Source organism: Xylaria bambusicola (assembly GCF_022495145.1).
Source record: "Xylaria bambusicola strain CBS 139988 unplaced genomic scaffold F5B22scaffold_20, whole genome shotgun sequence".
In the NCBI taxonomy this organism is placed as follows: domain Eukaryota; kingdom Fungi; phylum Ascomycota; class Sordariomycetes; order Xylariales; family Xylariaceae; genus Xylaria; species Xylaria bambusicola.
This window is the reverse complement of record NW_025953573.1, coordinates 1-21072: the sequence shown is the minus strand read 5'-3', so window position 1 is coordinate 21072 and position 21072 is coordinate 1. Positions and strand designations below refer to the sequence as shown.

The following is a 21072-nucleotide window of genomic DNA, read 5'->3' as shown; positions in this document are numbered from 1 at the left end:
TAGTATATCTCTCACCATCAAACAGCTGCTAAACAGCCACATCGACAGATACACACGTCTTGTTTCCATTGCCGTTCGGCCTGCTTGGCTTTCGAATTGACGACACATTCTCACCATCACCTCATCCTCGCAAAGCCTCCCGTGTACATGCTCCAGGCTGTTCCTTGCGCCTCATTCTAAGCTTGACCCATTCAGCCGAGATTATCGATACCGACACTTATACCGAAAGTTTCCCATAGCCTCGCGCTCACGAGACGCCTCGCTCGAGTCTTTCACGCCATGTGTCTATAGCCCTTGACTTGGTCTTCTCCGCTGTTCACATATTCCATCCCTTGCTTCAAGACCTACTTCCGATTGCCTCGAGTGTCCATAGGGACCGCTTGTTCTACACATGATGGGCGCATGCATGAGCTCCAATAAGGAGGATGAGGAGCAGAAGAAGCGCAGTCAGGCCATCGACCGGGCCCTGGACGAAGACTCAAAAAAACTACGACGAGAATGCAAAATATTACTGCTCGGTAGGTTCCTCCTATAGCACTTCTAAGTGATGACCGACAGGCCTTTACTGATGAGCTTTTGCAAGGCTCGGGCGAAAGCGGCAAGTCGACCATCGTCAAGCAGATGAAAATCATACACCTGAAAGGCTATTCGGAGGAGGAATTGTATAATTATCGTGCCACCGTCTTCAAGAACCTGATCGAGTGCGCCAAGGCAGTCATCATTGCCATGGACCAATTCGATATCGAACCGAGCAGCGAGGAAACAAAAGACTATTGTGAATATCTACTCGGTTACACTGTCGAGGCAGGACCCCAGGCTCGCATAGAATCTAAAGTTGGTACCGCGGTGCAGGCGTTATGGACAGATCCTTGCATAGATCAGCTTATGCAACACGCTACCGAATTCTATTTGATGGACTCAGCTGAATAGTAAGTCAGACTTCTAGTCACCTAGGCCTTAACACTCACCTATTTGCAGCTTCTTTGACGAGGTCCAGCGGATTTGTGCCCCAGACTATCTTCCTAATGAGATGGACGTTCTTCGTGCCAGAACTAAAACCACGGGTATCTATGAGACTAGATTCCAAATGGGCGCACTCAGTATACAGTAGGTTTATCAAGCATATCTCCCGGGTTATGGCACTAAAAACTCCATTTAGCATGTTTGACGTTGGAGGTCAAAGAAGCGAACGGAAGAAATGGATTCACTGTTTTGAAAACGTCACATCCATCATTTTCTGCGTAGCTCTGAGCGAGTATGATCAAGTACTTCTCGAAGAAAGCAGCCAGGTAAGTAGTCGTTACCTATGTCATGAAGACATTCGCTTATTGGTGGGCAGAATCGCATGATGGAGAGCTTATTGTTATTCGACTCCGTTGTGAATTCGAGGTGGTTCATGAGAACCAGCATCATATTGTTTCTAAACAAGGTCGATATCTTCAAGGCGAAATTACCGAGGTCGCCACTGGGCAACTATTTTCCAGACTATTCTGGTGGCAATGATGTGAATAAGGCAGCAAAGTATCTCTTGTGGAGATTCAACCAAGTCAATAGGGCTCACTTAAATTTATACCCCCAGTATGTTGATATTCACTTCCTTATCATGAGCAGAATCTGACTTCGCGGCGCAGCCTTACTCAAGCCACCGACACATCCAACATACGATTGGTGTTTGCAGCGGTCAAGGAAACGATCCTCAACAATGCACTTAAGGATTCCGGCATTTTGTGAAGTCGGTTCTTTCCATTAGTTGAGGCTCTCGATTTACTTGCTACAATTTGGCATCAAGACCTAAAAAGCATCGGGTCGGAGTTTTGTGAGATTATTACAACTTGTTTCCTGGCAAGGCGTTTGGGACACGGCAGGAGTGCCAAGGCAGGAATTCTTCTCAGCATGTGGAATGATACACGATACGCGGTTATTAAGAATTTGAACGACCTCCGCGAAGGGAATCGGAAGGAGTTATTGTCTTTATAGAAGAAGACTCAGCCATACCTATTTTTTTCACAGCAGTCAGTATTCGATGTTCGAATCAGGATTTGGAGGAACATTCGCTTGATGGATTAGACCCGGGAAAGTACTCGAAGCCACTGCGGCTAGCTCATAGCGACGACAAGACACAAGAATTCAAGATCGAATAGCTTGAGAGCGGAGGGCTACCTTGTCGCGCCACAAGATACCTCTTCGTTGGTTGATATCAACAGGACCTTGTTTTGTACTCTTGACAGACATCATATGTCATAATAAAGGCCATTCCCAAAAGTCTCCAAGGCTGCCTTTTTACCTATGTTTCAGACAGTCTAAGCTCGACTTGCTTGCCCAAGTTGATACGCTAGGAGTTAATGTCCGGAGCTAGGCGAACTATCTGGGATACTATATATTCATGACACGAGATCATGAGTGGAAGGAATACTCAGTTATTACACTGTTATTGTTGAGGACCAAATGATAACATTGCAGCAAGTGGGATGATAGTGGTTTTATGAATCCAGAACGAGCGCTGTGCAACATATTACACATTGACGCCCTAAGCACTGATGGTACTCAGCGTCATAGACAGTTGCTTAGGGCGCTTATCAGTAACCACAGATTAAAAATATGCATCAGTTGAGTTTTGTCACAGAAACATACCCGAGCACCGTTAGACGAAGATAAGCTGGGATACAGCTCCCAATGACACAGGAATGTTAAGCATATCGAATAACCTACCCATTAAATGCTGGTACTATGTCCAATCTTGCTCTGGAGAAGTGGACTTGGTCTTGTTAGACGCTCCATGTATATCTCTCATGTTCATATATTTGAGGAGATCGATGGCCTTTTGGTTTTTTTTTTCCCTTAGTGCTGAGCCTGACTGTGGGTTCTATTTCCCGTCTAGTTCTTACACCAGTTTTTGATATCATACTGCTGATGCTGGGTCTGCCAAGACCGTTTCAATTTCTCAATCCATTAATCTGTAGGTAAAACTATAGATTAAACTCATAACTTGCACTCGTAGTAATCCCCTGTACTTCAGCATATACCTTGAAACTGCTGTTCAAGGAAAAGTTTCTCCTCAGCTTGGGTTACCATTTATGTACATCTACATGTTTCTTGATATAGTCTAGCACGGTTTGACCTGGTACGATCAATACAGTCCCCGTGCTCGGACTGCCAGCTACAACCATGCCGATCATCTTCGGTACTCCATTTGATACTGGAAAGGCCCAACTCCCGCAATCTCCTGGACGTAACGGTGTCGATAATTTGGCTAGGTAGAACCTTTGGAAGCCAGTGGTTCCATATTGAGCATAGAATGCTGTTGCGGAAAGTCGACCGGGTACCGGCCACGGAGAGCTAAGCGGTCTAACGTAAATGCCCACATCGTCGTCGATGGACTCGATGGTGTTGGCGAACCTCGACAAGTCTACCGTGTTGCCATGGAAAGATTTCTTCTTCAAATCAGCGCCTATCGCCAATAGCGTCATATCCAGATTGCTAGACACGTGCGCAATAGTCGCAACTTCGATACAGTCGTCAGGACCATTGCATTGCACCGGCTGTTGTGTTTTCCCCGTATCCGGAGCGTCATAGTGAGAAGTGGGTAACGGCTCCTCCTCGTCTTGTGAGTCACTCGTGAGCGAAGAACTATAGTTATCCATATCGGCCAGAAGGCCCGGAGATAAAGGAATCTCGTCATCGGGCCCGTCGCCCGGAAGGCTTTTGCTTTCTTCGCTCGTGACGGAGCGTACCTTCGGTTCGCATTCATCATCCAGATCATCGTCTAGATCGTCATCCACTGCAGTCGTTTCAAAATCTGGTGAGTTTGAACGACGGCCGTGATCCATATCATCTAGCTTGAAGGACGCCGCATAATCGGCCAGCACATGCGCGACAGTCACGCCGTACAGATGATCGCCTTGAGAAAGAAGGCACCCGATGGCTGCTTGGGACCCACCGAGCACACCGCTGGCATGGTCGTGCACAAGAAGTGGCCCGTCGACACACTGCGAAGAGACATATATCCCACAATCCGCGCGCGGAGCACGATGATGGTGTCGCCGCGTCATCACTTTCCTGCCGCCCATCGGCTTCAGGTCTTCGAACTCGGCGGCCAGACGGCAATGCGCGACGTGGAATCCGGGGTATTTCTCGAGGATCCCGCTGGACTTAATCGCTTCGAAGGCAGCCTTGCGTCTCGGCTTGTCGTCCGACACGAGCAAGACGGTCGGGCTCGTGCGAAGCTGCGTCCTCCCGACCATGAACAGCGAGAAGCCTATGAAGCTCGTGGACTCCGGGAGATTGGTCACGATGTGGTCTTTGATCTTCACGTGGAGCTCGTCGTTGAAGATGGCGCGCGCCGGACCGTTCGCGTCCCAGCATTCCAGTTTCCCTTCCAGCCGGCCCCGGTAATGGCCTGTCGATGCCGCTGCGTAGGGCCAACTTTTGACTAGCTTTGGCATTGTGGCGGATAGCCAGCGTTCTCAGTCCCATGGAGCGGAATCCCACTTCTATGTGTTTTTGGGACGCTTTTAGGAGAAACGAGGAGGGAAGGGGATTCTCAAGTAGATCGTGGCTACGACCTTGGCCAATAGAGAGGTTCGCATTTGTGCACCTGTTAGGAGTGCTTGTAGACAGTTCCAGGGAACTATAGCTACCCGTCAAATACGTCACTGACTTGTGACGGTCTGGAGAAGCGTTGAGAAGACGTCTACAATGGGACAATTAAGAAGGCGAAGCGAGGATTTTGGAGTACTTAGGTGTGTAATGGCCTCGCCACAGCCACCTCTTACGTGGGGTTGAGTAAGGTGTTACGTGACCAGGGTGTCAGGATTTGGAGCTCTATACACTATGTAACGTTGTGAAGCCGAACTGCTCTCTCTCTCTCTATATATATATTCCATTGCTTGTACTGTACTCTGCGCCCTTCTAGATACTTTGCAAATCCAGGTCTTCTACGAGCTTGTCGTGAAGGAGACACGTGTCTACACCTAGTGTACAGAGTCTCTGCATTCAATATTCAATGATGTCGGGACTTTCCTGGCGAGTTGAGGTGTAAGCAAGTTGTCGTATGAGCCAATGTCACATGTCCTCGGAATCGCCCGCTTATGTCGTTGACGTTGCGACGAGGCGCAGACGGGAGTTTAAGCATGAATACATTTCAGCAAATGGGTCAAACCAGTTTGAAATATTTCAAGGTACACGTGATTCCAGGTTATGATAATCCGAATAGTGCATTCCGGCCTTTTAACAGTCTCCAGGCGCCTCTCATTCTGCTCAAAGTGATAGATTAATTGTCACGGCTGAGAACCAGACAGATTCAATGAGCACCCCATGTATCTCGCAGTAGTAAGTGCCGCCACATAGGAAGCACATGGCTTCACAAAAAGACGGCCGGTGAGTTTACTTTATCCTTAGAGCCATATGGATATGTCAATATTATGCTTATTGAGGTACGGCTCTGTAGCAGACAGTTTGGCCGAGGCTTCTTTGATAATATTTTTATTTAAAGGGTCGGCTTGATTCACAGTTGTATAACTCCATAGCTCCGTGGGAGTTATCATGTCGCGCCTATCCGATGTAAATATATAAGTTTGCTTATCTACGGATGTAATGAAAAGTCGCCCCATGAGCTGAGAGCTTAGCGATGCATATATTGCATTAAAGTTTTGGTTCCTACTCTGGTTATTGTCTGTTCACTGTTGGAGGTTATGTTATCTACGAGTCATGATCTGATGGCATGCTTGTCGAATATCATTCTATGCATGAATTCAAGTTCCTTTACATGTATAAATCAGTACAACAGCCAGGATGCCTTCTTTTTAAGTCAGGGCAAACCTTGAAGCTCATCGTACCTCTTCACTACCTAAGTTCTTGTCCATATTAGAGCTTTCTCAGATGCTCGATTCACAATTCAGAAAATGTACCACATAGGCTCTTAGAGTAATTCAGACCTCTACAATTAGCGTAAACTTCATAGTTGTCACATCTACGGGTACATAGGAATCAAAGTACTATAAGCTGATGTTCTGGTTGTGGTGTAATACATTCACAGAAACGCAAAATAGACTCACATTATGGAGCTCTGACTTAATTTGATATTGCCATTTACTATTGAGCATGTGTAGGCCCCTAGTATCCAGTATAAGCTCACCTATCCCCATTTTTGCGAAGTCATATCTACGGTAGCGATCTGAATTCACCAAAGGTCTTCAGGTGACCCCAGAGAAGGTGAGGTGAGATTTGTGGGATATGCGCATATTGAGTGAAGCGCAGATATCTCAGCGGATTGTAGAAATATGGTATCAACACGATTATGCTAGCAACAAGAAGTGTCGAAAGCATTGTGACGTGGACGCGCTGTTTTTCAACGAGCTGAGGCGAGTCAAATCGTCTTTCAAGATCTTGAGTTCTTGGGGTTGTTGGTTGTCAGCAGGGCAGCTTTAAACCAACAGGCATTAGTATTCTCTAGCAAACGTTTCAGGATCCTGCATCTTGATGGCGGTTTCATCAAGTATATTTGTCATGATCGGGGTTTCGCTGTGGTAATGGATCTTGTTGACAAAGAGGATGGGAACATTGAACATTCGTGCCCAGACTCTTCCTCAACACAATTAGAGACCGATGATTCATAACTTCAGTCCTAATGACTAAGAAAAAGGGCTGACTCCTCATAATGATGGAGCACTCGAATACAGCGGTGATCTCTAATGAGCGTCATGGTCCGCGGAGCCCTGTAGAAGGAACCTTTCCCGGTCTTCTAGCATATGCCGTCTTACTTTGTGTGCAATATATTTTCACCTAGAATATCCCCGGCGAGTGCGCAGGGATATGAGAGAGATAATGATATCTACATCGGAACGCGGCGTCGAAGAAGACTACGTGACCCCTCCAACACTCCATGTGACGTATATTCTGGGTCCACAGCCTCAAAGATGGGTTGGGGGATCTTGCCCCATATCTTGTAAGATGCGTAGGGTAATAGCGGTCTAACTTGTGGAATGAATCAAGTGTTCTCAAATCATTGCATCTCTGCCAACAGCCCTAGTTGGAATAAACAACAAGAAATCCGGAGTTTGATTTATCGCCGTGATTCACTATGGTGACTGTTAAAGAAACGAACGTGGTATAGTCTGCTGCAAATGAAGATTAAATGGTAAAAACCGCGGATCGTGATTGGACAAATCAACACGAGATACATTTGTTGAACAGTCTTACGTAGAGCCATATTCCATGGCACAATCCATCCTTAGTTGAACCCACCACGATGACTGCATGAGGAAGAGATATACCCTCAGCACCCCTCCTTGCACAGTCAGCCGTCTTACGTGCCACCCTCTCTCTCCGAGACAAAAGGAAAGACAGACTATCAACTTCCACGGTACACCACAATACGCCTTGAACCAGATCATCTACGCGAAAGCAACGAACTGCCAGACATGGACGCGCGGGTCCAGAAGGCCATCCAGCAATCCATAGCTCTGCACAAAGACCCGGGGTCCGTCCCATGGAAATCCGACGAGCCGTGGGCGCAATCCCACTACGCATGGGACGCCGAGGAAGAAGCATGGCAGCCAGCATCTACTTCAGACAGCGACAGCAGCAGCTCAAGCCCTTCCACCACCACCACCATCCGCGCTCTAGCGCTGTATAGCTGGAACATCGACTTCATGCTGCCCTTCGCAGAGTCGCGCATGGAGGCCGCGCTCTCGCACCTCTCGGATTCCATAGCGCAGCTCCCCTCATCAACAGCAGCAGTGGTCTTCCTCCAAGAATGCGTGCCATCCGATCTGGCGACCATAAGCAGACAGCCGTGGGTGCGCTCGCGGTTCTCCATGACCGACCTCGACGCCTCGGCCTGGGGCAACGGGGCCTACGGCACCACGACGCTCGTGGACCGCAAGTTGGGCGTGGCGGCGTGTTTCCGCGTGCACTACGCGCAGACGAGAATGGAGCGCGACGCGCTCTTCGTCGACGCCGTCGTACCGGGGATTTTCAAACCGGGCCAGATCCTCCGGCTCTGCAACACGCATCTCGAATCCCTCCTCCCGGACCCCCCGCTCCGGCCGCCGCAAATGCGTCTCGTCAGCACGTTTCTGCGCGCCAGCGAGGTAAGCGGGGGTATCGCGGCGGGCGATTTCAACGCCATCCAGCCCGTCGACAGGACGCTGCATTCCGCCCACGGGCTGAGGGACGCGTATCTCGAGCTCGGGGGCCGGGAGGACAGCGACGAGGGGTACACGTGGGGCCAGCAGGCGCTGAGGCCGCTGCGCGAGCAATTCGGGTGCTCGCGGATGGACAAGGCGTTTTTCTGCGGCGCCGGCCTTGAATTGCAGAGCTTCGAGCGAGTCGGGGCGGATGTCGAGGTGCGCGGGGAGAGGCAGAGGTCTGGGCTGCTGGCGCTTGGGTTCGAGAAGGCGTGGGTTACGGACCATCTCGGCATCAAGGCTGTGTTCAATCTTAAGGATGCCGTTCATTCTTAGGAGTAATGCCTATTTTGAAACATCTTGTCTAGCCTAGGAGATCGGTACAAGACCACCCAGATTTCTAAATTCCCTTAGATCGCGAATCTTACTTTATTGCATACAGTTGTTTACCTTATCTACCTACCAACTACCATTTTCAAGCTCCGTTCTAAGGTTTGGTCATAGGAGGGCGAACAGTGTCCACACGAGAATTTCAAGGTCTCAGCATGATGGGTACAGTCTTGGGAGTCCACTTGACGAGCAATTGCCAATTGGCATTGGAGTTTAAGAAATATTGATTCTAATTTGATAAAGGAGATTAATGTCGTATGACTTGACGCCCACCAGATTACAACTCCCTGCCCCTATCCTTTTTGACCCCCTTTTATCTGATCCCGAATCGTACACTAACGTCGACTACACTTAAATCTTTGGATGATCATGCCACAAGCATATTCTATCTGAGCTTCTACTTTATTTGGCGAAGTGGAGATCATATCCTAGCCATTTTCTTCGTACAACTTGTTCTGCGCTCAGGCCTGGGTAGCCATAGGTCAAGGGTAGGAAAAAGTACCAGCTAGCACAGACTATCGCAAGAATCACAGCACATGCGATCCATGATGGTACCATACTTTGGCCAGCAAATCGTTCGCGAGCCGTCATGTGGTGTTGAGGGCGAGCCGCTTTCTTACCCGTCTTAACGTCCTGAGCAGTTGTCTCCTCAGCCGAAGGCTCTGCAATGAAAACAAACTCTAGCAAGGCGCCTACAATCAGACACGATGCTAGATGGGCGGGCAGATAATGGTGCAAAAAGAGTTGACGGCCCATCAGGTAGAATGGGAAGTAGTGCGTAGCCCAAGCAAGGAAAAAGAATCCTGTCGAATTGTAAAGTCGTGAACGAGTGCCTGCAATACAAGTTAGAATCTTACGTTGTCCGGAATGGATTGGGTATTACGTACGGTGGTCTAGGGCATCAATGCCACGGCGAAGGGAGACCTGATCAGCACCAACGATGCCAGCATACACGGCAATCAGACTGCTAGCAATCCACCAGCCGAGAGGGTTACCCAAGAAGTAAATTTGCTGGCGGGTGTCATTCTGAGTCCAAAAGCTTACACCTCGGAGAAGGAATGGCCATTGGAACGGCTGACTGGCATACGGATGACTGCTGGTCAGCTGGCTATTGTGCCAGAACATCGAGCGCTGAAGCTCAAACCACTTCGTGAAGAAAGGTAATGTTTTGACTTTGCGCTCATCTTTTACACGCCGAGGCGAGTCTTCGGGGACCGAAGGTACATCTTCAACAAGCCAAACGTTGGAGCTGGGCGCAATCTGCTTGTTTCCATTGATTTCTTGTTGTTTGTGACCCCAATCAGGTAGTGGCTTCGTATGAGTCCACATGGCTACCTTACTAGGGTTGTGTATGAACTTGAAGTGACTCGCAATACTCTTGAATTCCTGGTTCTGCTTGCCTCCTTCGATTCGAACTTCGAATAAGGTGTCAGCCGCACGGTTGCCGTACGCATCAGCGTGGGATACGGTAGTAAACTCTTGGTTGGTGGGATAGTATGGAGATGCCACATCGTGGGACAACAGGATAGTGTCGGTCACAATGTGGCGAAGCCTAACAAGGTCGTGGTTCTTGATATGGTGGCCCATGACTTGGTCATCTTGAACCGGTAAAATTTGCCAATAGTTGTTAGTATCATTATAGGGGTAGCCGGTAACCTGCTGACCCTGACTGGAGACACGGCCGTCATCATATCGCAGGGGATATTTCGCCTCATGACTGTGAAGGAAAGCCTTAGTCTCCTTGTGACGGATGGTGATGGTATCGTAGTAGTCGATAGTTATGGCATTGGCAGTCAACACATTGTCCGAAAGTGTCTCTTGGAACTCGGGTGTCATGAAGTCATCACCGGGACCAGAACGTGTAAGGATAGCAAAGTGGACCTGGAACCAGAACAAATAGAACATGAAGGGCAGTATGATCAGACCCACCGCTCGAGCTGCGAAATGATATCCGAACTGCGTGAGAGTCAATGCACCACCGACTCGCTTGACGTTCAAAAGCTCCCAAAGATCAATAATCACTGCGGAGCCGATGGTGACGAAAGCGAACAAGCCGACGTATTTGGTGGAGATATCACATGAAAGGGCAAATCCGGTGAGGATCAACCACTTCCACCATTTCCGACTAAACGGTTCATGTCTTAATTTGTAGAACTTGATGTAGCAGAGAAGACTGCAGGCCATGGCGAAGACCAAGGTAGCGTCAAGCAGTATCAGTCTAGTCTGGCCGATATGAGCATTGTCGAGAAGGACAAGGCCGGCAGCAACAATGCAAGCCGGCAAACTATAGGCAGATTCCCACATGATCAAGAACACAACCGAGACGGTGAGGGCGCCGAGGATGGCAGGCATGGAGCGGAAAGCCACGTAAGGTACTTTGTTCGAGATGTAGGAATCGCCAATATTCTCAAAGTGAAAGTGGCCATCGTATCCAACGAGCCATCCCATGAAGGCGAACAGGAGCTTTCCGAAAGGAGGGTGGACATCGAAGAAGTAAGTCTTTTGGAGATAATACGAGGCGAACTGCATAATTTGGGGATACCGGTCAGATAGGGGGTTCTCGTCTTACACCAATTGGAGACACAAGGCGAGGGCGGATTTGGAAAGTCAGGAGTCAACTCACCTTGCCGAAGTGCACTTCGTCAAAGACAACCTCATTCGGGTGGCTAATGCCCCAGAAACGGGTCAAGAAGGCGAGGGCAGTGATGGCAGCGAAGGCGATGCGGTAGCTCAGCTCAGAATTGGAGCGGGCGAGCTTCTTGGGTGACCTGAGGGCAACAAGGTCGCTATCGACGTCAGCGGCAGCGTCGGCGGCGGCCTTTTTCTTTGTAGAAGCTGGGACATTGCGTTGGCGCAGACTGCCCTGGGGAGTCGACGACATGGCGAAGGTGCTCGCAAGGCAAGGCGACGTCGAGTGGTGCGGAAAAAAGGGTGAATTCGCTGATATGGGGAAATTGAAGCATCTAATAGAGAACGTGTTCGTATGTATGTCCAGCTCTATCAGCATCTGATTTTATGTGGAGCAGCCTGCCAGCAATGGACAGCGGCGCTGTGTTGGTTTCAGCAGCGCTCCACCTGCAGCCCACTAAACAGGGAGCTCATCGCTACTTATCGATTCCAGTCAGCCAATAGAGCAAGACAATTCGACAAATGTTGGCTGGAATTATTGGACAATTCGAATCATCTACGTGTCTATATCTGGTATCTTCATCGATACTTACTTTCCGCTGTACCTACGTAGTATATACTTACCTGAACAAGACCGTAAGTACAGAGAAGATACATACATGTATATAGGTGCCCTGTTAGCCATGCGAAAGCCTTGATGCCAAGATAGAGAATAGGTAGCCCTCATACATCAGCCTTGGACTTCCTGTTACATACAGATACCTCCGTATAAGTAGGTACTTACTTACATAGTGCTGCGCAACAATACCTATGCTTTCAGGGGTCCAGTTGTTCTTACCCATCCACGCTACATGGGTAGGAAATATAGTGAGCCTAGACCTTGAAAAAAGACTTGGCGACAATCTGATATAACGTCCATCGTTACTACGTAGTATTGAAATGTGTGTACACATAAAATAACCTGGTAGACATGGGTATTAATATAAGTAGGTACATGTAGACGGTAGGAATGTTAGGAAGTGCTTAGATCCATAATGTGGGCTGAAAGTACCATCTCCACTATGTCCGACAACGGCCGCCGACAACCCTCCGGGACATATCCGAGGCGTCTTTATCCTAGATATATATACGTCAATTCTGACGTCTAAAGACTCCTCAGTCGTACCAATGTCAGTTTCTCGCAGGATACTATCTACCTCTCCCCGGCTGTTTCAATCAGTAACCCGATTTGTGAATCCCCAACCCGCGTCCCGAATCCCCTCTTTCGCCGCATTCACCACCCCAATTCGCACCATGGCCGACATGACCCCAGTTTTCAGCAAAGATGCTGCCCCTCGTGAGTGATAACCCCCAACCATAGCGAGTCAATCCAGCTTCGCTAACAAGATACCTGTAGCTGCGGGCCCTTACGTATGATTTGTAATACCCTGACCTGAGATTTCTGTTGTCTGACAACGTCATGGAAACAGTCCCACGCCATCAAGACGCCTACAGCCATCTACTGCTCCGGCTCAATTCCCATGGACTCCCAGGGTAACCTCATCCAGGGCTCAATTACTGAGCAGACGACCCAGGTCTTCAAGAACCTCAAGGCTGTCTTGACAGAGGCTGGCTCTAGCCTTGACAGGGTTGTCAAGGTCAACATCTTCTTGGCTGATATGAGCGCTTTCGCCGAGATGAACGAGGAGTACGCCAAGTGGCTAACCCACAAGCCTGCCCGCAGCTGCGTCGCCGTGAAGACGCTTCCCAAGAACGTCGATGTCGAGATTGAGTGTATCGCTCTTCCTTGAGGAGGCTGGAAATGGAAATTGTCTCCTTGAAAATGGGACATGTGACGCGTGCTCATGTTATTCATTGCCAGCTGCTTTAAAGAATATATGGGCTCGTAGCTCGTCTACCATTTCAACAACTCGTTCTCTCATTCGCGCCTTTCATCGTGCCATTTTCTTGCGTGTATCCGGAATATGGTTAGTGCTCCTTTCGTGAATCTTCTTCATACCATGTGAACCGGAAAACGAGACTCAATACTACGGCCAGGATGATGAAGAGCATACTCAAGTAAAGTGACCGGAAGAAAAACCAGCTGAAATAATGTCTATCGTAAATCATTCTATTATCTGTGAAAACTCGACAGACGATGGGGCAGAGCAAGAGCTTAGCAGAATGGCGAATCGCAGGCTTCGGTTGCTGGACTAAGGCAGAATATGTTAATAGATGATTATATAGGCCGCCCCCTTAAGTGTAGTACGCGTTGCGTAAGGGGGAGTCAACGCGTAAGGGGGACGTCAACGCGTAAGGCGCCTGGGGCGTTTGGGTAGCTGGCACCGTTATCGTGAGATTAGTTATAAGGGTAAATTGTTTCCGTACGGGCTAATGACGACCTATAAGGCTACTTCGGTTTATTTGGATTACTTGGTGACCAGTTACAGTCAAGCCAAATACAGATTTTAGCCAAGTAGGTCAAATAAGGCCAAAAATGGGCTCAAATCAGAGAAAACAAGATAAAGACAAATTCCTTGACTTGTTTTGACTGTGTGCAGCGCTGAGCACAGCCTCAAAACTTCGCTAAGCTGAATTTCTCCTGTGGTGGTCAGGCTTCGATCGCATCTCCCATTCTCAGAATCACCCACATCATTCACCTAGTGTCACGGTGCCATATATAGCATATGCAGACGGTCAGGTTCCCGACCTGATAACGTTCTACCTTTGCGTAGTGTGGCGGTATTAGCTCTGCATATCTATCCCGTCACACCTAATTCCCTTCGTCTCTTCCTTACTCGAACATGCGACTTTTGAAGGCCCTAGAGGACGGCCAACTGACTCTAACCAAAGATCTCACGAGCAATATACCCCCATATGCGATACTTCTCATACGTGGGGTTCTGAAGACGACGAAGTTAACTTCGAGGACATAACAAAGGACACAGCAAAGCACAAGAATGGTTATAAAAAGATCGAATTCTGTGCGCAAAAGGCCACATCTGATAGCCTTGCGTATTTCTGGGTGGATAGTTGTTGCATTGATAAGTCAAATAACACTGAGCTCACCACAGCAATCAACTCTATGTTCAAGTGGTATCAGAATGCGGCCAAATGCTACGTATATCTGTCAGATGTCTCTTGCAGTCGTCTTCGACGACGCGACGACGCGTGGAAATCAGCGTTCCGGCATAGTAAATGGTTCACGCGTGGATGGACGCTTCAGGAACTCATCGCTCCGTCTGTAGTGTAATTTTTCTCACTCGAAGGAACCTCGCTTGGAGATAAGCTTACACACCGCCGATTAATTCATCAGCTAACGGGAATTTCAGGGCCAGCTTTGCGTGGGGCTCCTCTGTCTGAATTCAGCAGAAGAGAGAGATTGTTATGGGCAGAGGGGCGAATCACGAAGCTTGAAGAAGACAGGGCCTACTCCCTAATTGGTCTTTTCGAGATATCTTTGCCGCTTGTATATGGCGAAGGTGTGAAACTGGCATTCAGGAGACTAGAAGAAGAGATTGACAAGCAGGAGGCGTTCGAGCGGCGTGACCGGTTACCAGGTACGCAGAACCGTTAGCTCCAGTCTTACTTACTTACTGACCGACTTATAGACCACAGATCATGCTCCGTTTCTTCGTCGCCGTTCAAGGCTAAGGAGAGAATGGAGCCTTGTCTTCAGTCTTTGTTGTTCCCAGAAATGAATACTCGACGCCTGAGTGTTGAAAACCCTGCTGATGAGACCTGTCTTTGGCTTTTTTCCCATCAGCTGTACCAAGATTGGTTCATTGGAAAAGGTGAAAACCTCATTTTTCTGAAGGGGAAGCCAGGCGCAGGGAAATCGACTTTGATGAAGGAGGCTTTTCGCCGAGCTTTGCTTGAGCGGCATGACTCTGAAGACAGGGTCGCAGCATTTTTTTTCAACGGGAAAGCAGGACCCCTGGAAAAGTCGGCGCTTGGCCTTTATCGGTCTGTGCTATATCAACTTCTGCCCGGAAATCAGGACCTCGAACGTTTCTGCACATTGTGGGAAGAGAAATTTTCTGGCTACTATAACAATGAACAGAAAGGTGGCACTTGGAATACAGTGGAACTCCAGAATTTCTTCTCATCCATGTTCAGGCATCGTAGAACAAAGCGGACAATAATATTCATAGATGCACTCGACGAGTGCAAGGAGAAGAACATTCAGCGGATTGTTGGTTTTTGGGAAAGGGTTACGGACCAGGCTTCGTACACCGCAGCGAGGCTGAGTGTATGCATTTCTATCAGAGACTTTCCGGGGATCACAGCCTCGGGCTCTGAAGCAATTATTGTGCAGAATAACAACAGTCACGACATAACAACCTACGTTGAGCAGAAGTTCATGCGCAGTATTGCAGCTGAGGAGCCGCAGTGGAAACTTTTGAAAGACGGGATCCTATACAAATCCTCTGGCGTATTTCTCTGGGTGGTTTTGGTAGTGGACGATTTGCTAAAAAGGCGGAACGACGGGGGAAGTATACAGTACTTACTAAAGCAGCTTGATACCGTTCCAGACCAGCTCCAGCATTTATTCTCTCGTATACTTACTTCCATCGATCCAGAGCAAAGAGCTCTAACTCTCCAACTCTTCTACTGGGGCTATTCTAGCGGTCAAGCCTCTCCGTCTATATGAATGGCACCATATATTGGCGTTCATCAGAAAACCGCCACCCTTGTCGCTGCAGGAATGGCGTGAGTCGGACCACTTCACCAGGGATGATAACCAGCTTGAGAAAAAGATCAAGAGCCTCTCGCGGGGCCTACTCGAAATACTAACTAGCAACGATGATGTGCATGACGAAAGCTTGGAAACAATATCCGACTGCGCTGGGGCGGGATCCCTTAGCCTTGGATCTGGAGAGACGCGGATTGTGCAAGTGATACACGAGTCAGTCCGTGAATTTTTCCTGAAAATGAGAGGATTTTCCACCCTAGACCAAGAAAACAGGAGAAAGCCCCATCATACCTTGCAAGGTCATATTTCAATAATGACCACATGTCTTGATTACATCAATATCAAAGAGTTGGATACCCTCGTCCAGGCACTGAATCGAGCAAACAAACAACGTAATGAAGCGGCAGATGTAAAAGAATTTCTTGAGAAGCAAGACGAGAATATGGCTTGTGCGCCACAAAAACACGAGTTTTACACCAAAGCCCAAGCTCAAGACTCGTCTTGCTCTGGCGCCAAGCACAGACGGCACAAAATTGCACTAGACAGACAGGATGGACAGAGAAAGATGCAAACTTCTATCACCAAGCTCACCAAGAGTGTTTCTCAACATAAATTCACAGAAATATCCCAATGGTTGGAACTGTTGCCAGCAGGCAAGTGGTCTGACGACACTGCCCTTGTTAATAAGTCGTCATTGAACCCTTTCCCAACACCCTCAGTAACGAACAGGTCTGAGGTATTAGAGCACCATCCTGCTCTTCTCTCGTACGCTCTGTATGAGTTCCCATCTCACGCTAAACGAGCTGGGAGACAACTTCCGGAAGACATTGCTAAGCGCCTACAGCAAGGTGCGGAACTTGACCGCTGGATAACACTTCGGGAAGATTCAACTCTAGTAAGGGATTATATATTCCCACCTGAGCCGAACTCAAGGTTCATGATGTTGCAAACTCTTGAAGGCTTCCTAGAAAGGCAGAGTATTTCTTCTGCATCAGAGGGACAGAAAGACCAGAAGGCCAGAAGTTGGTCGAGTAGTGTTGCAAGTTTCAGTTCCGCCAGCAGCCATAGAGGAAGTCTGGCATGAAATACAAGAAAGAAACATTCACATCAAAGTCATCACAGCTCATAGGTACTCGCAAGATATATGACTGTTCTGAACGAACGAGGTTATCTCTGCGATAAAAATATCCACGTTCAACCTGCGGTATTCACCTGGAGTGCAGTTGGCTACAGTTGGTTAGGGTACGTATCGCACCGTATACCGCCTCCCAACCCCCGACGCACTTGCTTGCCTGCAATGCCTTCTAACTCGTCACCGACACCTCTAACAATAACCTTAACGTTTATTACTAACGCCTTTAAATAACATAGCAATTTAGCTAACTTGTAGCCGTATTACCGTTGAGACTATCATAAAAAAGAAAAGTATGATTCTTCAACATTTACTAATATTGCGTTTACATTGGGTAGCTATTTGTTCCGTTGTTACTAGGTGCGGTATCGCTGTGTACAGTGCGGGAAATATAAACGAATATGGGAATCAAATGGCAGGCAGATGAAAGCACCTGGGTCCCGCAGATTAAACGTGGATACTACCGCAGAGATAACCTCGCCTACAGCTACAAACGCATGTTGTACAAATGGCGCTTTATGATACAGGGTGGTGTACGGTTATACGGAACATCGTTGTACAAGACATAGCGGACTATAAAGGAATTTGCAAAAGATGAATTTAAATCTCCAAAATCAAAGTAGTCCTAAGAAGGCGTGTATAGCTAATCCTTTCGATGCACAGTGCAGTACGGAGTACCAAGACCTAGTAAACCAAACACATAATTTCGCGAGCGAGCTCCATTGTCACGGCCATGAGTGCGACCTTGAAGCTAAAAATACTTCGTGTCCCAACCCGCATCTAAGAGCTATTGATTGATGATCGAGCTGTGTGTAACTACTACTATGCACCCTTGTCATGGGGGCCGATTTGGCAGAAAACGGTTGAAATCTTGATCCGTGTGCTACTTCATTTGAGTACAGGCTGTGCTTGGAGTAGGATGTCAAGCAGGGGGCGAAAAGTAAGCAACAAGGCATATTTGTCGCACCCTGGAAGAGGAGGCTCTGCCTCTACCTAAGTGCGGGCCGAGGCTGTGAAAGAAAAAGGTGAGACCACCCCCCCCCCTCCCCCCCTTTTCCCACACCACCTATTCAACCACTTATTTAAAAGTTCAAAGGCTAATATTTTTTAAATAAAAAAACTAGCTTATAATATATGATTCTTTAATAATTAAAAGCTTTATTTATACAGGTATATTATATAGCTTTAACGATTAACTATTTAAAAGTATAGTTGGACGAAGCACATTGGAAATAGCTTTGAATTAGCTATTAAATAGGTGGTTAACTAGGTGGTTGAATAGGTGGTGGTGGGGAAGGGAGTGGTCTCACCTTCTTCTTTCACAGCCTCGCCGGCAATAACTAGTGCAGGCCGATCAATTCCCGACATTGGAGTTAATGTCACAGTCTTACCAACCAATGCAGATTCTTGTTAACGCGACAACGGGTTATGCCGCTGGTTGGCCAATAACATACTATAGAACGTGTCAATTGTGGTGATTTATTAATTACAACGGTAGGTAGGCTACGCAGCAATGGCCCTTGTGCTTCCTTTTTGATTTGTTCCGCTTTATGCGACTTGTGTCAGGTTGCGATGCTGAAAAGCCTAATATTAGACCACTGATTTGCATCATTCGTCAAGGAGCAACACTTACTTATATGATCAGCCATATAGCCACAAGCATAACTCCAAATGCCTGCACTTGGGTAACATACACTACAGTAAAACATATGCATGTAAGACGCAGCATCATTACTACTTGTGTGATGGTCTGTCACGCGTAGTGTCAGTAATGGGCAGTCCGACCCTTGTCGGGGATGGGAGCCCATCTTACGGCCCCCAAGTTGTCTTCTTTTGGGCCACGCCTATTCACGTGCGGAATAGCGGATATAATAGGAAAGCTTAGCGACTTGGCTTTGCATGATAGCATGAGGCTTCAAACCAACTTGACTCTGTCTGTCAACTTTGCGAGCCTGACAGACACAATGTCGAGAGACGTGGAGCCACTTCCGCCCTCAAGATACGAGAGCAAGGAGGCCTCCGTCATAACTGCCGTGACCTTGCTGAGTTTGTCCGCGGTCATTGCCGTCATTCTTCGCTTCAAATGTCGTTCCATGGTGCGCGCTAAACTCGCCATTGATGACTGGCTTATCCTAGCAGCTTTGGTGAGTAAAGATGACGAGAGGATATCTACAACGTTTTGCTTACACCTCATCACAAGCCTATTGCTATCACAGAGGCTATACTCGTGGGATATTGTGAGTTAGGTCTTTATGAATATTTGGATATCATCTTGCCCTCGGGCTTTTGCTGACGTCGCGAAGCAACAAACGGTGGCCGGGGAAAACATGTGGAGGTTGTTTCGCTCGTGTTATGAGTGAACCCACCTCCTTAACTCCGGCGAGCTGGATAAGATAAGACAAAATAGGGGCTCAAGTGACACGTAAATAGGTACCAACAATTCAACAGTTCGAGGCCCCTTATCATATCATCAGCAGCATCGCATCCTCACGGCACAAACCGTGACTGTGTGTCACCCAATATTCAAGTCTCTATGTAGGATAGAACAGGCATAGTATTCAAAGTGTGGGAGTAACTGAAACTGACACATTAGGTAGCATAAGTGACCTGGATGACATGAGTGTGTTAAACAAGATAGCCAATCCAATCGGACTCTAGGTACGTCGTGTCACATTTTAGAAGTGCCGACATACTGAAGGCTCACGCCTCACCCCTCCTGACTCACAACGTAAAGCACGTTCCTCGCGTCTTCGCCATAAACATTCGGTTTTGGGGGAGCGGCACCCGTGGGTTGCATCGTCACATTCCATTTCGTGTTCGTCTTCCTTCCGATTTCATCCCACAAAGACTGGAATGTCTTCTCGTCGTGTAGGGAGACCCTGAAGGCCCCTAGGTTAACAACCCCAGGCTTAGAGCTCCCATAATGATTTCCAAACAGCACTGCAGGGCTTTCAGGGCTTAGCCCGCGCCGAAAGAATCGCACAATGCGCTCACAGATGACGAGCTGCGATTACCAGGTGAATAGGTGAAAAAAGTTCGACGCGTGCACAATGGAAATCTTTTCGTTAAAAGTTTTGGCCAGCTCGCTAGCCTCGTACTCTACATCCCTAGCCAGCATATCCCCCGCCACGAAGGTGGCTTGCAGGGGTATTTGGCAACCTCCCAAGCCTTGTCTCTCTGTAAGGGGTCGTGGTCAGGTAAGGTGTCTTTGACATCGGGGACGGTGGGTTGGAAGGGATCATGCCCTTCGTTATCTCTTACAATCTTGAGGATCTCAGCCGTCACCTCCTCCGGTGGGATCTTGCTGTACTTCTCTAGCAACTCTCGAAAGCGGTCGTATTCCCATGGGATCATGTCCACGTACATATGCCCCTTCCACGACTCGTGGCCATCGGCGTCGATCTGCTTCTCTGCTGCCTTACCCCACTGGGTATGAACAGCGTCTGTGACGCTTGCCATGCTGGGATGTTATAAGACAAGATACGAGCCAGGTAGGTGCCGCGTTATCTGTTTAAGATAATGGCTGAACAGCTTAAGAGACAGTATCTCCTCCTCGTGTCGTGTCTACCTATGTGTGATTAAGTGGCGAAGAGGATATTTATAAGGATGAGCATAGACTTCATTGACAATACAAATCGGTGCGCTACATGGTAAACTGGAGTCGTCTACGCTGCTAGCACGGAATTCGCGTTTTGAAACGTATTTCTTGAAATACGGTGAAGTCAGCAAACGAATCCTGAAATGGGGCATCGTCAAAAAATTACTTCAACTCGATGAAATACAATCCAGTCAATGGGTAACTAGATTACTATTTTGTTTCAGCGATGACTTGTATGACGTTATTTCAACAAGCAAGAGGCACCCGGTGGATTACTATGGCCACTCTTAACCCACCCTTATTTACATGAGAATGAAAATAAAATCGAAACAGGATAAGCTCCCCATTGGATTGCAAGTAGGTAGGTACGGAGTATTCACCCCGTGAATTCCAATATACCCCATACCCAGGGTTGGCAAATTAGTATGTAGTATTATTACTACAGTGTAGTATTACTACTGTAGTATTACTAGTAGTAACTGTTTTCAAATACTACAGTAGTATTAGTAAGTATAATTACTAC

The 21072-nt window shown here is 47.9% G+C and overlaps 8 protein-coding genes across 8 annotated transcripts; 5 read left to right on the top strand and 3 right to left on the bottom strand.

Annotated features, from left to right (window-relative positions):
- The first annotated feature begins 9 nt into the window (after positions 1–9).
- F5B22DRAFT_176104 (G protein alpha subunit) lies at positions 10–2208 on the top strand. The gene is made up of 6 exons (XM_047969372.1): positions 10–518; positions 584–929; positions 979–1107; positions 1160–1289; positions 1340–1578; positions 1632–2208. Exons 1-6 carry the CDS (start codon positions 392–394, stop codon positions 1729–1731), a joined length of 1071 nt encoding a protein of 356 aa, XP_047830800.1. The 5' UTR covers positions 10–391; the 3' UTR covers positions 1732–2208.
- A 773-nt stretch (positions 2209–2981) lies between these two features.
- Positions 2982–4884, bottom strand: F5B22DRAFT_175925 (uncharacterized protein). The gene has a single exon (XM_047969371.1). The coding sequence runs from the start codon at positions 4440–4442 to the stop codon at positions 3066–3068; it is 1377 nt and encodes a 458-aa protein (XP_047830799.1). The 5' UTR covers positions 4443–4884; the 3' UTR covers positions 2982–3065.
- A 2367-nt stretch (positions 4885–7251) lies between these two features.
- F5B22DRAFT_175889 (endonuclease/exonuclease/phosphatase family protein) lies at positions 7252–8928 on the top strand. Its single transcript, XM_047969369.1, has one exon. The coding sequence runs from the start codon at positions 7419–7421 to the stop codon at positions 8460–8462; it is 1044 nt and encodes a 347-aa protein (XP_047830798.1). The 5' UTR covers positions 7252–7418; the 3' UTR covers positions 8463–8928.
- Positions 8691–11491, bottom strand: F5B22DRAFT_175897 (glycosyltransferase family 39 protein). Its single transcript, XM_047969370.1, has 3 exons — positions 11140–11491; positions 9404–11039; positions 8691–9349 (listed from the first exon to the last, which is right to left on the bottom strand). The coding sequence occupies exons 1-3, from the start codon at positions 11395–11397 to the stop codon at positions 8919–8921; spliced, it is 2325 nt and encodes a 774-aa protein (XP_047830797.1). The 5' UTR covers positions 11398–11491; the 3' UTR covers positions 8691–8918.
- A 584-nt stretch (positions 11492–12075) lies between these two features.
- F5B22DRAFT_606121 (endoribonuclease L-PSP) lies at positions 12076–13499 on the top strand. Its single transcript, XM_047974901.1, has 3 exons — positions 12076–12480; positions 12541–12554; positions 12614–13499. The coding sequence occupies exons 1-3, from the start codon at positions 12312–12314 to the stop codon at positions 12932–12934; spliced, it is 504 nt and encodes a 167-aa protein (XP_047830796.1). The 5' UTR covers positions 12076–12311; the 3' UTR covers positions 12935–13499.
- Positions 13500–13818: 319 nt separating this feature from the next.
- On the top strand, positions 13819–16903 carry F5B22DRAFT_655854 (uncharacterized protein; the record flags this gene model as incomplete). Its single annotated transcript, XM_047979916.1, has 5 exons — positions 13819–14023; positions 14053–14370; positions 14413–14683; positions 14735–15682; positions 15753–16903. The coding sequence occupies exons 1-5, from the start codon at positions 13928–13930 to the stop codon at positions 16901–16903; spliced, it is 2784 nt and encodes a 927-aa protein (XP_047830795.1). The 5' UTR covers positions 13819–13927.
- Positions 16904–18764: 1861 nt separating this feature from the next.
- On the top strand, positions 18765–19644 carry F5B22DRAFT_175864 (uncharacterized protein). The gene is made up of 3 exons (XM_047969368.1): positions 18765–19095; positions 19152–19188; positions 19255–19644. The coding sequence occupies exons 1-3, from the start codon at positions 18859–18861 to the stop codon at positions 19305–19307; spliced, it is 327 nt and encodes a 108-aa protein (XP_047830794.1). The 5' UTR covers positions 18765–18858; the 3' UTR covers positions 19308–19644.
- F5B22DRAFT_606111 (uncharacterized protein) lies at positions 19603–20851 on the bottom strand. The gene is made up of 2 exons (XM_047974900.1): positions 20213–20851; positions 19603–20128 (listed from the first exon to the last, which is right to left on the bottom strand). The coding sequence occupies exons 1-2, from the start codon at positions 20408–20410 to the stop codon at positions 20051–20053; spliced, it is 276 nt and encodes a 91-aa protein (XP_047830793.1). The 5' UTR covers positions 20411–20851; the 3' UTR covers positions 19603–20050.
- Between the last annotated feature and the right edge of the window lie 221 nt (positions 20852–21072).

Coding starts and splice junctions, on each gene's coding strand:
- F5B22DRAFT_176104 (XM_047969372.1), top strand. CDS start 392: ATGATGGGCGCATGCATGAGCTCCAATAAGGAGGATGAGGAGCAGAAG. Junction 519..583: donor ATGCAAAATATTACTGCTCG/GTAGGTTCCTCC, acceptor AGCTTTTGCAAG/GCTCGGGCGAAAGCGGCAAG. Junction 1,579..1,631: donor CACTTAAATTTATACCCCCA/GTATGTTGATAT, acceptor TTCGCGGCGCAG/CCTTACTCAAGCCACCGACA.
- F5B22DRAFT_175925 (XM_047969371.1), bottom strand. CDS start 4,442: ATGCCAAAGCTAGTCAAAAGTTGGCCCTACGCAGCGGCATCGACAGGC.
- F5B22DRAFT_175889 (XM_047969369.1), top strand. CDS start 7,419: ATGGACGCGCGGGTCCAGAAGGCCATCCAGCAATCCATAGCTCTGCAC.
- F5B22DRAFT_175897 (XM_047969370.1), bottom strand. CDS start 11,397: ATGTCGTCGACTCCCCAGGGCAGTCTGCGCCAACGCAATGTCCCAGCT. Junction 11,040..11,139: donor ACGAAGTGCACTTCGGCAAG/GTGAGTTGACTC, acceptor CAAATTATGCAG/TTCGCCTCGTATTATCTCCA. Junction 9,350..9,403: donor CATTGATGCCCTAGACCACC/GTACGTAATACC, acceptor CTTGTATTGCAG/GCACTCGTTCACGACTTTAC.
- F5B22DRAFT_606121 (XM_047974901.1), top strand. CDS start 12,312: ATGTCAGTTTCTCGCAGGATACTATCTACCTCTCCCCGGCTGTTTCAA.
- F5B22DRAFT_175864 (XM_047969368.1), top strand. CDS start 18,859: ATGAGGCTTCAAACCAACTTGACTCTGTCTGTCAACTTTGCGAGCCTG. Junction 19,096..19,151: donor GGCTTATCCTAGCAGCTTTG/GTGAGTAAAGAT, acceptor CCTCATCACAAG/CCTATTGCTATCACAGAGGC. Junction 19,189..19,254: donor GGCTATACTCGTGGGATATT/GTGAGTTAGGTC, acceptor GACGTCGCGAAG/CAACAAACGGTGGCCGGGGA.
- F5B22DRAFT_606111 (XM_047974900.1), bottom strand. CDS start 20,410: ATGGCAAGCGTCACAGACGCTGTTCATACCCAGTGGGGTAAGGCAGCA. Junction 20,129..20,212: donor CGGCTGAGATCCTCAAGATT/GTAAGAGATAAC, acceptor GACCCCTTACAG/AGAGACAAGGCTTGGGAGGT.